General features: G+C 38.6%; 1 protein-coding gene across 9 annotated transcripts in view; it reads right to left on the bottom strand.

Annotated features, from left to right (window-relative positions):
* The window catches only part of Gab3 (GRB2 associated binding protein 3), a 168,038-nt gene that overhangs the window by 52,531 nt on the left and 99,964 nt on the right, over positions 1-15,543 (bottom strand). For 2 of the 9 annotated variants that reach the window (XM_015990835.3, XM_076561761.1), the window contains exons 9-11: positions 11,988-12,104; positions 10,473-10,592; positions 7,371-7,710 (exon numbers count right to left, since the gene is read on the bottom strand). In XM_015990835.3, the coding sequence (XP_015846321.1) occupies positions 10,476-10,592; positions 11,988-12,104 (234 nt within the window). In that variant the 3' untranslated portion in view covers positions 7,371-7,710; positions 10,473-10,475. Of the gene's footprint in view, positions 1-7,370; positions 7,711-10,390; positions 10,593-11,987; positions 12,105-15,543 lie in introns of those variants that run through there. The other 7 variants (XM_015990834.3, XM_076561762.1, XM_076561759.1 and 4 more) reach the window with 5 other exon arrangements.

Genomic DNA, 15,543 nt, shown 5'->3' with positions numbered 1-15,543 from the left:
TGTAATCCAAAAGGTACTCAGAGGAATGAAATCTGGCAGATGGATGCGTTTCATTTTGCAGAATTTGGAAAATTGAAATATGTACACCACACCATTGATACCTATTCAGGATTTCAGTGGGCAATTGCTCTGAGTTCTGAAAAAGCTGACTCTATAATCATGCATTTGCTAGAAGTTATGGCCATCATGGGTATACCTGCACAAATTAAAACTGACAGTGCTCCAGTGCTCTGGTAAAATGAAACAGGCCAAGCAGTCATAGAAAGATCAAATTGAACTCTAAAGGATGTGCTAAATAAACAGAAAGGGATAACAAAACCCCCAGAAATAGATTACATAATGCTCTATTAACTTTGAATTTTCTCAGTGCTAATGAGAAAGGAACAACAGCTGTGGAGAGACATTGGATAATAGAAAAAAAAAACTACAGAAGTAAATCAGCCTATACACTTTAAGGATGCGCTGACCTCAGAATGGAAACCAGGATATGTGTTACATTGGGGATGAGGTTTTGCTTTTGTTTCTACAGTTGAAGATAAGCTGTGAATACCATCAAAATTGATAAAGGTTCGATTTGAACAAGAGAGACCTCTTGATTAGAAGAGGCGATCATTCATCAACCAGTGTGACCATTCAATTTAAACTAACATATACCACTAACAAATGCTTTTCATTTAATCAGATATAACTTGCCTAAAGGGAACCTTCCCAAAGTTAGGGTTGGGAGGGGTTTTTGTTTTTGTCTTTCAGGAGAATGAAGGCTAAGGAATCTGAAGAACACTGGACAAATGAGACATCTGAAGAAATAGGACAAATTATTTACAAAAAATGTCCCCCCCCCAAAAAAAGTAAATTGGCCTATTGGTATATCACATACAAAATTTCTTAAGTCTTCCTAAATGTTTCTGCTGCTCTTTACAGACACTTAACACAAATGGTATTTTGTAGTGCCAGTTGAATTAAAAATTAAAGCTGGCTTTGGAGTTGGAGAATGGCTCTCTCCTTCTCTAAACCCAAGCATGCTTGTGAAAAGAAAATGCAAAATCTCTGTATCATATCAGAAGAGCCAATCTGATATGGGACAGAAAACCAAAATTAAGGGACTATTCTATTGCTACTAATCTCATAATTTATGAGGTTCTATTTTGACTCTTTAAAACTTTTCTTAAGGTATGAATTTTATATCAAAATTTATAAGATATATATATCTTAAACTTTGTCATGATTTTAATGGTCATATAGAGTATTGACTAATTCTAGAAAAAAGGCTTCATCTAGCTGCCTGTACATGTTTTCATGTTTGAGTCTCTATCATTTTTCTGCAAGGAATCTTGACCACACCTAACAGCAAATTTGAAGTCTCCAAAAAAAAAATAATGGGGCCCCACAATGACGAATCCATCAGGATGATAATAATACACCTAAGCTGACAAACATCACCCAAAGATTGGCTCTGGATTACAAACTGTGCAAGACAATTTTGAGATGACTAGCTGAGATGATCTAGCCTCACAGACTACTTGAGAAAGGACTTGAGATAAGCTCTGCATTATGCAGAGACTGGACTACAAATGATACAGCTACCTCTCCCGGAACTTGACAATTAACCCAAAATTTTTCTTTTCAGGATCCCCTAAAATGCTTTCATCCCCAAACAGCAGGAAGTAATTTTATGAATATGATACCCACATTCCCAAGAGGTGGGGTGCATGGTTTTTGGTCTTCAATGAGTTTTGGATAATTGTCATTGTTTATGATGTTTGGTTACAAGTTGTAATTGTTAATGGTCAGGAAAAAGGCTAAACAAAGGAGACTGGTTTTAAGGGTCTTGTTTGAAAAATAGAGGGTAGAGCAAAGAGGTAGATTATTGAATCTACTCTGAAAAAAGAGAGGATATAGATATGATATAGATAAAAAGATAGATTATTGAATCTACTTTTAAAAGGCAACTAGTAGTTTTAAATATTTACATTGGATTAGATTTTTGTATATTATATCCAAATTATGTACATTGCTACAAATTTGAGATTGATTTATATAGATATGATAAGATAAAAGGTAGATTATTGAATCTACTTTCACTAAGCAACTACTAGTTTTAAGTATTTTACATTGGATTGGATTTTATGTATTGAATACAAATTATGTATATTGATACACATTTGAGATTGATTTTGTTAGAAAATAGTGTACATATATTTCTAATCTTGTTCAAGATATTGTACCTATATAGTTCATTTAACAATGTAATGCAATTTGCTAATCTTTGAAAGTTATTATTACCAACTATTAGGATATAAAGAAATGAAAGTTAGTATATAGTTATTACAATTGAACTTGTCATATTAGCTATGTTTTCAAGGTCAAGCAGAGAAATATTTTAGATAGCTCATCTTCAAACTCTTCAGAGGTCTACAGAATATGGCATTTCAGATGTTTTAATAACATAGATTTCTTTTCTTTTTTTTTTTTATGACAATGAGACATGTCTGCTCCTGGCAGCACCAATCTACTTCAGAGAAAATGGGCATTGAAGAAACTCCACATGGAGTTAACTTTCACTGTGGCAAAAATTATCCACTGGGCATGAAAGTGCCCTCTCATCAACTGCTAACAGTATGCTGTCCAAAATGGACAAGCAGGACACAAAACAAAGGACTGCTGATTCTTGCCAAGACAAGTTAGGAAGGCTCTTTAGAAAATCTTGCCTCACAAATGAGTCTGTCAGATATGCTAAGCCTATAGGCCAAAGATGGTGCCCCAATGTTGCAGAGAAACCTTGGGTGACTGTCCAGGCAGCTGGCTGTTTCTCTCATAACTCACATTTTTTAGAAGTCGCTTGTTTGCATTTCCTGATTTACTAGGTAAAATTATTTCCTTCTTGGGTCTCTGAGGGAGTTGAAGATTAGATAGTTATAGTTTTCCTTATTAAGAAGTTCAGAAAAGAAACTCACTAAGAGGTGTAAAGTGTATAAGTTTGAAAGACATCAAAAGATAGTTTTGGTAATGCAAATTAGGATAGAAGGTAAAGTAGACACAATCCTTTGGGTTCAAAAGAATAGGATGGATAATGAAATATTTTCTCTGAACTTGTCAAATGCAAATGGACTAGACATTGTTGATGTATTTATTGCTTGTATATATTGTATATCGTTATTGTACTTATTGTATACACTCTTATGTCAGTTATAACTTTTTTATTTTAGACAAAAAAGGGGAAATGTGGTGATACATTGTGTCCCCCAATATATTGTGACCCTAATAAAGCTTATCTGAGGATCAGAGGAGAAAGCCAGCCACTATAGTAAATGTAGAGTTCAGGCAATGGTAGACATGCCTTTTATCCTAGAATTCAGGAGGTAGAGATCATTCAGATCTCTGTCAGTTCAAGGCCACACTGGGAACAAAGCCAGGCATGGTGGCACATGCCTTGAATTCCAACACTAGTTAGCCATAAAGGTCTAGAGGTCTGTACAGACAGACAAACAGGAAGTGACAGTGCTGGGCAGGAAGAGGAAGTGATGTAACTGGGTGGAGAGAGGAAGTGAGATGGCAGGGACAGAAAGGCATATAGGCATGGGTATATACAAAGTAGGTTTCTTTGGAAGCTGAGGCATTGGTGAGGTGAAGTTGGCTGTGGCTTTTCCTATTTCCCTTATCTCTTGGCTTTTACCCAAATATTTGGCTCTGGGTTTTTATTAATAAAATCATTTAGCAATTTGTCTTACAAGGAATAGTAACCATAAGACAATGACTAACTATGTAAACCTGCTTACAGGAACCCTAAAACTTTTAAGACTGTTGTGCAGCAAGAAGCATTCTGATAAAGAGTCAGAACATACCATTGCCCCTAGGAATGGTCTATAGTCCTACAGCATTAATCAAAATGGACCAATTCATCTCCTGAACAAGGTAAGGATGCTCAGGGAAATGTATATATGTGCACCATCTGAGTGCCTTGTATCCAGGAAGTCCAGAAGTGGGCACTGGATCCTTTGGAACTGAAGTTACAGGTGGTTGTGAGTTGTCATGTGGGTTCTAGAAACCAAACCTATGTCCTTTTCAAGAGCAGCAAGTGCTCTTAACCACTGAATCATCTCTCCAGCCCCTTGTTTTAATTCTTTTGACAAAGACCAGAGAGCCAAGAGTAGGCTAAAGCAAGATCCTGGTAACATTAGGACTTTTTTCTGTGTTAAAATCCCAATTTTGCATCAAACACACAAAGGACGGTGCAGGAGAGGAAAAGCAAAGGAAAAAGAGAAGCTATAGTGAGCTGTATTGCCTTATATGATCCTACCTTAGAAATCAGTATCCCCTCTAGAGTTTGCCAGTAGCCAAAATAGTGACTGTCTAATTCTACCCAGGTTCTAGAAGGCACACAGTCTTCACCATTCAATGCAGAGTGGCTAGATTCTAGAAAAGTAAGCAGGACAGGAAACATTTCTGTGGCTATTTCTCAAGAAGGGAATTATTAAAATTGGGTCCTATAAATTGGGAGAAGCAGAATAAGAAAAACAAGAGTCCCCAAAATTCTGGATCTCAGAATCAGGAGCACATTGAAGCTGATAGTAGCACACCAAACAGAAAAAAGGATCCTGGAAATTTGATGAAGCCCTATTAGTGCCCACTATAACCTACTACAATGTAAGTTCCTTCATGAAAGAGAGCTTTAGTTCACTTGTAATGTATCTGTAGTGTCTTCAAGAGTGCCTGCAACATAGTAGGTAGTCACTAAAATTTGTTGAATAGCACTGTCAATAGAAATGAACATTTTTAATGCCTTGCTGCTTAATATCTTCTACATCCAAGGTAATAGATGTTTCCTTATCTTCTAGTTGTTTTAGAGTTGTGTATCTTACAGGAACTTGCTAATGCCCCAAAAGTCTTTCTTTCCTCCTCCATGGTAACTGTTTTGTCATGGTATACTTTATATGCAACAAATGACAAATATCAAATTCATAGACTGATTAGTTTTGTGTGTGTATACACATCCATGTAACCACCACTCATACTGAGAACCAGAATATTTCCTTCATTCCTGAAAGTTCTTTATTCCCCCTTCCAATCAATAATAGTTTCTACAGGACATGGAGAATTGGCTCAGTACTTTGAGTTTTTACTGCTCTTTCAAAAAACTTGAGTTCAGTTCCCAGCACACATATTGTGTGGCTCACAACCGCCTATAACTTTAGCTCCAAGGAATCTGGGACCCCTCTTCTGGTTCTACAATACCACAGCACGTACATACACACAAATAAAAATAATACAAATAAAATATTTTTAAAAATAATTTCTCTAATACAGTCAAACCATTATTCTGACTTCTCTCACCAAAGAGTATGGAACTGAACCAAAAATTTCACATTTTAGAACAAAATATTTGAAATATTTTGAAATATAAGGGCAAACATTGAAACAATTAGAAAATTTAACATAAATACTGGTTGTGTTGTTTCACACATTGACAAACACAGGTTAAAATTAGTGGAAATAGAGACAGTGGGGAGTAGAGGCAAACTAGGTTGGACAAAGAAGGAACATGTAAAGTTGATCACTCTTTTCCCATTGCCATCCACCTGAATAGGGATTTTTGTGTGGAGGCAGAATTGGGAAAGCCCCATTTTTTGTTTATCTGAATATTCATCCCACAATGGGGCTCCCTGCATTGGGAAAGCCATTCTACCCCAGTGGCTCTCCAGCAACCCTTATGTCATAAATGAATATAGGGTGCTTTTCAAAATATTTTTAATTTTCTTTGTTCTCTGTGTATATGTATATGATTTCTATGTGTGAGCATGGGGATTCTCCTGTCCCTGTGAAGTGTCCAGGAATATAGGAATAAGATAGGAATATGGGAATAAGATAGAAATATAGGAATAAGACAGGAATATAGGAATAAGATAGAAATATAGGAATAAGCTTAAGAGACGGAAGCTGACAGCCATCAGCCCGGCCAGCAAAAAAGGGATTAACCTTTAACTGGGCCCTTCTGCATTTTACAATGGGCAGCTCTGTCAACAACTCAAAGGTTACTTTTTTATTAAATATTGCCCTCTGTAAACCTGGGGTCAGTGCTGTGGGATGGTCTGTATGTCAAATTGCTCTGATTGGTCAATTAATAAAACACTGATTGGCCAGTGGCTAGGCAGGAAGTATTGGTGGGACTAACAGAGAGGAGAATTGAGAGAACAGGAAGGCGGAGGGAGAGACTGCCAGCCACCGCCATGACAAGCAGCATGTGAAGATGCTGGGAAGCCACGAGCCACATGGCAGGGAATAGATTTGTGGAAATGGATTAATTTAAGCTATAAGAATAGTTAGTAAGAAGCCTGCCATGGCCATACAGTTTGTAAGCAATATAAGTCTTTGTGTTTACTTGGTTGAGTCTGAGCAGCTGTGGGACTGGTGGGTGACAGAGATTTGTCCTGACTGTGAGCAAGGCACAAAAACTCTAGCTATAGGTTAGCTATTTTCGATACCCCCCTACCACTCACTACCAAAACCAAAGTTAACTTTTAATGATTTCTATGTGACAACCTGCCTTGCATTGTTTCATATTCCCCCCACTATGGGAACCCAGTTATATCAGGAAAAGTTGTAGTTTTGGACAAACATCAATTAACTGAGTCAGGAAGGGCTGCAGGGATATATAAATATCGTTTAGCTGAAACCCCCTAAAACCTTGTTAATGGAAAATTGTAAAAACCTAAAAGCAATTTGTGTCTAAAAGTTTAACTTAAAAATTGTAAAAATTCCTTTGTCCATGACTAATGCTTTCCCCTGACTATAAAAAGAGGCTCATAACCCCCCTCCAACTGCCACAGCCCCAGAATCCCAAACACTGGCTGTGGTCTCAGCTAGCTGATAAGCTTTTGTGTCCTGATGTGATTTTTTTCTTTGGTTTCTTCTGGAATAAAATTTGCTTCTGGTTTAATAGACTTTGGTGGTCTGGACCCATTATTGCATGATCCCGGACCCAACACCTGCCTCCTATCTTCCCTCCCTGGGATTATGGACACATGCTACTGTGCCCAACTTTACATATGTTCTGAGGATTCCAACTCAGTTCCACACACTTGCAAAACAAGCAGTTTTACCTATTGAACCCTCTACACAGCTGTGAATTTAGTTTTTGATGAAGAAAAAGAGATGCCAAGATTTGGCTGAGTAGAAGCATTGTTTGACAGTCATCTACTCAATTATTTGCACTCAAGTAACATGGGTGCATCGTTGCACCTGAGTACAGTTAATTTTGTCATACTTGAACACTATAATGAAGGCTTTACTCAAATATCCAGCTTTCCAAACATGTTCCTTATTTACATCTAGTGCCTTCAATTAAAATTAATAAGAAAAAACTGCAGTCACAATTCCTCCTTATAAAACTTTTATTAATGCCAGAAATGAAATAGTAAAAGTGAAATAAAATTGAGAAATCAGTGTCATTGTGGGTACAGAGATGATGATATGAACAGGGGGGACTAAGGAGATCATTAAGAAGAGGAATGTTTGTGGGGCTTCTTCATGATGATTCAACTGATTCCAGATCTATAGTGAAGCAACTACAGTTAGGTTATTTTGTGCCATTATAGGCAGGCTGTGTGTACCTCAGACCTCCTTCTTTCCTAAGAAAAGCTTAACTCCTCACTGGTCCTGGGTTTGCAGCTTTCCCAACTTGCAGGCTGAAGGCCTCCTGTTCCCCATCCTGCACTGGGAATAAAATTGAAAGGAGCTACAGAAAACAGACTGAAATTAATAACAGCACTGTCCTATTAAATTGGTTCCTAGAGTTCTCAAGAAGGTGTCCACTGCTAAGTGTATAGCTTAGTCATATGCATTTGACTCAAAATGGCCTCTGCTATCATTCCTATAGGAAATAACAGGTCCTGGGTTAGAAACACAGCCCTTTTCATATATATATATATATGCTGTTTCCACAAAAAACAAGATTTAGATGTCATCACTTTGTCTCAGTGGTAGCTTTCTTAAGAGCATCTGCTGTTTCCAGCTTACAAATTCCTTGTACTTTGTTCCACTGTGCTCTTATGCAGCTATCCTTCAGCAGTTTTATCAAAGGAGGGCATAACTGTATACATCCTGGAAATTATGTCATCTTTTACCTTGTAAAAGAGTGCATATTTAGGGCACTCTTGTTTTTAATATATCTAAAAGGGTTGTATTACTTATATACTAATACTTAAAATACATTCTTAGAAATGTTTTGTAGGTAAGATAAATTTGTATATTGAGTGACATTCCCTACTGGCAACTTCAGCTGTAACTTCTATCTTCATCCTGTGTGGCCCTTGACCCTGGGGGTTATAATTTTCTGCACTAGCTTTTTCCAGGTAATTAAGGATCTAAACATAAGTACCTCATACCTGAGGAAGCTCTGCTCCTGTCTATAGGCATTGACAGTCTGGAGCCCCAGATTCTTGCTAGGGTTTTATGTGATTGTTTATCAGTTACAAGGAAAAGAAGGAAACTCCTCGAAGGCTCTGGCCTGTGTGTTGTGGTTTGGGGCTGGATATGAGGTCCAAGTATACCAAGGTCCTTGAACTTGTTTAAAGTACTTGACATTTTCCCTATTTTCCACATTGAAAAAAAAAAGATGTATCCACAACATTCTGTTTTGAAAATCAAAGTGATTTCTTGTATGATATGAAAAAAATATTTTGTCATTTATTTTCATTTGAGGCAGTGTGAAATGTTGATACCTGATGACAAAGCCTACAACTTCTCTGGCTACACTGACCCTCATTGAGATGGCTTCCTATTTGATTCATCTTCATATATAAGAAACAATAGCCAGGTTGAAGTGGCAGAGCTGGATCTGTTAATTTGCCAATTTAGTTTTATCTTCTATCGGTAGGTGCTCTGAAAGATCAGAAAGGAAATTAACTAACACTCCATTCCCAACTGAGACCTTTGTTTTGGGTTCCTCAGCCTCCAGAACCATAAAAAAATCAGCCGAATTTTCAGTCTCAGGACCTAGTCATTTCTCAAGTAGAGGAGAAAAACAGCCAGGAAACCAAAGGGTAGAACTGTTTGTTAAATTTGAAACTGCAGTCGTGATGTAAAATAAGTGAATAAATGTTTTTTCTGGTCATTTTTATCACTTAAAAGCTTCAGTCCTTCATAGAGAATCTGGCAACAATGTATGTCTTCCCTGAAAAAAAATTCTCTGTCAGCATCCATCAGTTCACAAAGCAAAGAAAAATGTGGCTTGCATAGGAGCCTATGTGATCAAGAATGGATTTCAGACTGGCCACCAGGAGGTAATGTAGCATCACACAGAGCCCCTCACTGGAAATGTTTCCCTTTCAAGTACCAAAACACCTATGCAGATCACCATGAAAAGGTGAGGTGATAGCTCATCTTATGTCTGCAGGTATTTCCTACAGGTCACCAAACTGACTCAGTTGTTAGAATTAATCAGACTTCTCAGCAGTAATAAAAGGCAGAAGAATAACACTGCAATTAGCAGTCTGGGCAACTGTAAGCCTGACATTGTGTCCCAATTCTGTATGTGATCTTGGGCAATAAGTTTACTCTTCTGCTTCTTGGTTTTCTTTTCTTGAAAGTGAGAGCAATAGGCTCTGCTATGTCTTGCTTCTGAAGTCTTTTAGAAAATAGGAGGTGATATATACAAAAGCATGCTGTGCAAAGGGTAACAGCAACAGAATAGCAAATTGAAGGCATGTCTTCAGTGCTACTAGTGTCATCTAATATGCTCATCATGGAGCCTTTACTGAGGAGTTACACTTCAACTTTTGCCATTCCCTAATGTCTAGACATACCCACTACCCATTGCTGCAATTGTACTGTCTTGGGACTAGAAATGACTGACCTGATGAAATCTTTGATGTAAAGACTTTAGATGCACCTGCTACCATTGCTAGACTTGATCTCCTCAACTATGTCTTCAGAGATTGTGACAAGATCATCTCCAAGTCTCCTTTGCTAGGATAGTTTATTATGATGATCTAAATGTAGGGGATAGGATAGAATTTCAGATACTGAAGGCAAATTATGTCATCCTGTTGGTATCAATACTGGTTCCAACTTTTGCTCCAAATACTCCATTTGACAAAACTTTAACAGGGTATTTGGAAAAACATTTTTGTAATCATTTGTCATTGTCGTTGTTGTTCCTACTTTGCCTGAATGAATGACATTTTTTTTTACATCTCCATCTGTAGCTCTAGCATTCTCTTTCTTGCTGACTGTGGAATCAATGGCAAACATCCCTGAGGTTGGAAAAATGAATCTCTGCCACAGGCTCTGGCATTGGGAACTTGACTCCCTGAACTCAATGCATACCCTCTTTTTTAAAGGTTTTTGCTAAGACTTCCTAAGCCACACATTTACTCTTGGTTTTGCCCTACACTGACCACTGGTGTATTTTTTATTGGAAAAAATGCAAACATATTCCCAAGCTTCCCTGTTGCACACTTTGCCCAAGCCCACACCTCTCACACTTTGGATTGCCTCTCATCGGTCCACTCCTGCTTGGTGCTCTGGAGAGCTTGTGTCTTCTGCTCATCCACTTGGACATAGTCTACTCTCTGCTCTTCTGAAAGAAGAAGTTTCTGAAGGGGGAGAACAAAAAGGTTTTAATTTCATCTTAATTTAAATGTTCTTTGGCAGATTACATTTGCTTCCTCTTCTTCCTATAGAAACTTGATACTATATGTGTATTATGTTTGCAAGCATCTCTTTAGTTATTTGATTTGCTTAGATCAATAGGATGCAAGTGGAAGTGATATATCCTGCACTAAGTAGAAGCATTCTGGAATTCAGTTGTCTCTCTTTTTATGCTCTGCCAAGAGCCCTGTAACACAAAGGCCCTGGCCTACAATAGTCTTTTTCAGTAGCGGTAGCTAAATGTTCCTTTGTTGCTGTAAGCACCTGAAATTTTCTGCTTTGAGTGTGATAGCTTACTCAAACTGATAAATGGGCCTTCTATACAGAAGTTTCTCTCACTCATCTCATTGGCTTTTCTTCAATGCCAGAGCAGTGTTTGGGAATGTAAAGAGACACACAAATAGAATCATTCTATACATTCTGTTCAATGGGCTGCTTTTTACCCACCAAACAATACATTCTTAGTGTAGATCATGGCCATCCCTTGCTCACATACCATCATCATGAGGCTGTCAAGTCAGTGATATCAGTTAATAGCTAATATCACCTATTAATCACTCAGTTCTCACAGTCCTTGATGTAGGTGGCATTATTTCTGATCCCTACTGTAGAGAGGAGAATATTACCCAATGGAATAGAAACTACATTCAAGGTAATTCACTGAGATCGACTTTAACTTAGAGCTCCTTTTACCATTCCTTAAAAACTAGAGAGACAAGGCTAGTACTTGTTCCCTAAACAAACCCTTCCTATGCCTCAATAGCCTGTGTGTGCCTGACCCTAAGCTCTGCTTAGGGTTTTTTTTTTCTATAACTTTTAGGGCCCCAAATTTTAAGAGCATGAAACTTACACATATCTATACACAGGCACCCAGAGAAAATATCCTAAAGGAAACATACTGGAATTTCATGCTTTCTAGGTGTCAGGATTAAGGTTAATTTTAGCATTTTGATTATATGTGTTTGTACTTCTGAGATCTAGGAGAATACACATGGTTTTATCATTAGAAAAATCTCTAGCAGTGTGATCAGGACCTGTGCTCAGCACATGAGCTGGCATTTTGGAACCTATTCCTTACACTGGGATGCCTCACCCAGCCTTGATGCAGTGGGAGAAGCTGGGTCCTGCCTCAACTTAGTATGCCATGCTTTGTTGACTCTCATGGAAGGCTTGCCCCTTTCTGAACAGAGGAGGAGTGGATATGGGGGGGATGAGGGGAGATGGGGGAGGGAATGGGAAGGGTAGGAGAAACTGCGATTGGTATGTAAAATAAATGAAAATATTTAATTAAAAAAAGAAAAATCTAAGCAAAAGTGAAATCACCTGGGAATTGTTCCTACCTGCTGCACAGGGGCTGGTGATGCTGAATTGAAGTCCAGGGCCAAATAATCCAGGCTGAATTTCTTTCTCCAAGTAAGAGCACTACTACTCACAGAATTGACTGTTCTGTATTCTTCCTAAGAACCAACATCATAAGACTGAGATCAATAACGAATAGCTAGGGTGCATTTGGGAAAGAAAGCTAGTTTGGGCTTCATCCAAGCAGCTGCTGCCGGATCATAAGAGGGTGATCTGAGGCCTGCACATTTGAGTAAGATTTGACATTTCAGCTGGGCAATGGTGGTGCATGCCTTTAATCCCAGTTCTAGGGAGGCAGAGGCAGGTGGATCTCTGTGAGTTCAAGGCCAGCCTGGGCTACAGAGTGAGTTCCAGGACAGCCAGTGCTGTCACAGAGAGAAATCCTGTCTTCAAACACAAACAAGTTGGCATTTCATACATAATACAGTAAGGGGTTAGGGGCACTTGTTGCCATGTCCAGATTTTTTAATGTGGATTCTGGGGATCTAAATTCATATCCTCCTGGCAGGAACTTCTAATCTGTTAATGTTCATAATTAACATAATAGATATTATGGCTTATTATTTTAATAGCTCATCTCACAGAGTATTGGTAATAACACAACTTTAAAAAGGTTTCTCCTTCTAGCACTGTTTTAGAATATTAGGTGAAGATGTATGACATTTGTTCATGCTGTGAAACAATTGTTTAATGATGCAAAGATGTGTTGCATTCTTTTATGTTGCATTTGTTTAACTCTGTGAAGCTGTGTTAACTGTACCTGTTTAAAACACCTAATGGTCTAAAAAGAGCTGAATGGTCAATAATGAGGCAGGAGAAAAGATAGGTGGGGCTGGCAGGCAGAGAGAATAAATAGGAGGAGAGATCTGGGAGGAAAGGATGGGGGATTGAGGGGCAAGAGTGAGAGAAGGAGGGAGGATGCCGGAGGCCAGCCACCTAGCCACACAACCAGACACAGAGTAAGAAGTAAAGAAAGGTATATAGAATAGAGAAAGATAAAATACCAGAGGCAAAAGATAGATGAGACAACTTGAGTTAAGAAAAACTGACTAACACTAGTGGAAGCCCATGAACTGTGGACTGGTGGCTGTGGAGCCTCCATGTGACTGGACAAGGACCTCTGGATATGGAAGATGGTTGTTTGGCTCAAACTGTTTGGGGGGCACCCAGGCAGGGGAATCGGGATCCACACTAGTCTATGGACAGGCTTCTGGGAAGCCGGTTCCCGTGGTGTGACACCTTGCACAGCCTTGGTGCAGTGGGAAGGGGCTGGGACCTGCCTAGGCTCAGTGTGTGGGGCTCTGCTGACTCCCCATGGGAGACCTCAATTTGGGGGATGTGGGGTTGCGGGGTGGCTTGGGAAAGAGGGCTGGAGAGTGGGAAGAGGGAGGTGGGGGGTTGTGGATAGTATGTGGAGTGAGTAGAAAATTTCTTAATAAAGAAAAATGAAAGAAAAGAAAAGAAAAACTGGCTAGAAAAAAAACAAACCAAGCTAAGGCCAGGCATTCATAAAAAAAAGAATTTTTTAATGTGTGATTTATTTGGGAGCTGGCTGGTGCTGCCCCCCAAAAAGCCCAAAAGAGTAAAGAGTAAAAAAACAACCAGCAACATAGCCAGTTTTTATTCCCTCCCATCTGTTTAGACCCCTGTCTTTCATGCCATAGCTTTCCCAAAATGTTAGGTGAAATTACTGGTTGTCACTCATATTTAAAAATTAATGATCAAAGAAAAGAATGGAAGCACACGTCTTTAATCCCAGCACTAAGGAGGCAAAGACAGGTGAATCTCTGTGAATTTGAGGCCAGCCTGGTCTACATAGAGTGTTCCAGACTAGTCAGAGCTACCTGGTGAGACCTTGTCTTAAAACAAAACAAAACACCAACACCAAAAAAATAAAGCAGCCAAACAACAATAAAAGCAAATGGTCAGAAAACTAACATATAGTGCTGGAGAGATAGCTTAAGAGTTAAAAGCATATACTGCTCTTCTAGAGAGAAAAATCAAATTATGTATCTGATACCTTTGGTCTCCAAGAAGACCTACAATCATGAACACATACCCCTCCCCAAACAGATACACACACACACACACACACACACACACACACACACACACACACACACACACACATCTTTTTTAAAAGGGTTAACACAAAGCTTTGCATATGTGAGTGAGATTTGTAAGCTCTGGAGTTTACTGAAGGGGATCTTACTGGCTAGTTTCGATTGGCAACATCTAATATCAGGATCTAGGACCTCTTGGGCTGCTGAAATAGCCTAGATAACTATCATCTTCCAACTTCCAGAACCAGTCATAAAAGTCTGGGTGTCAACCAGACCTGGAAAAGAGAGGGCAGAGAAATTGCTGGGAATTCTCATATCTGTTTGCTCACCTTGTTTTTAGTATTGTGTCAAAAGACAGAGGAAAGAGCAGACAACAAAGAGTAATAGAGGAGTGAATATGATCAAAGTATATTATATGCATATGTAGAAATGTCATAATAAAACTCCTTTGTACAGTCAATATACATTAATAACATTTTTTCTCAACATAATATTTAGAAACTAGCTTTCTTTCCACTCACACTATGGCTTCGATGGATGAGCTGGCAGATCTGGCATGGTGGGTGGCTCATATTGCAGAGCCTTCCATGCTGGGCAACAAGGCAGGAAGTATAATTGCCTCGGGCCTGGTAAGACACCGAAGGAGCTGTGCAGTTTAAAGGCCCAAGACCCTGAAGATACTGGACAACTGCCTAACCCAAATCTTTTTCATCTGTCCTCTTTTTTTCCATCTCTCCTTATCTAATTTTCTGGTATAAGATGCCTATCTTTAATAACTAATACATATAGCTGAGCGGTGTAATACTTCTTTAATCTTAGCACTCAGGAGGCAGAGGAAGGTGGATCTCAGTGAGTTTGGGGCTAGCCTGGTCTATAGAGAAAGTTCCAGGATAGCCAAGGCTACACAGAGAAACCCTGTCTTGAAAAACAAAACAAAACAAAAAACCCATATAATACATTATATATATACATATATATAATAATGCCTAGTATTGTCCCATTTTTATTTTTTTTGCTTTTGTTTTCCTTTATATTGCACATATGACAGAAAACATTTGATATTTATCTATCTGAATGTCTTTCAGTGAACAAACACACAGCCAGCAATACACTAAATGGGGAAAAAAACTAAAGGTTTTCCTCTAAAATTGGGAATGAGACAAGAATGTTCATGTTCAACTTTTCCAACATGACGTTTGATGTCTTACCCAGAGCAATAAGGCCGAAAGTGACCTTTGACTTATGTTCCTTTCCAAGGAAATGGGAAAACTGAATAGATTTATTTTTACTAACCAGTGATAAGATGCCAGAGAATCTTAAATATAAACAAATCATTTTTTAGTGTGAGTTGGAAAGACTTCACCATGTAACTGTCCCTGTGCTTGTCCTACCTCAGTGTACAGTAAAAGTAAAGTACCCTTGAGAGGTAGAGAATTGCAACTGTCCCTAGGTGCATAACATGGTAGAAATTGAT

This window comes from Peromyscus maniculatus, chromosome X (genome assembly GCF_049852395.1).
Source record: "Peromyscus maniculatus bairdii isolate BWxNUB_F1_BW_parent chromosome X, HU_Pman_BW_mat_3.1, whole genome shotgun sequence".
Lineage (NCBI taxonomy): Eukaryota > Metazoa > Chordata > Mammalia > Rodentia > Cricetidae > Peromyscus > Peromyscus maniculatus.
This window is presented reverse-complemented; position numbering and strand designations above follow the sequence as displayed.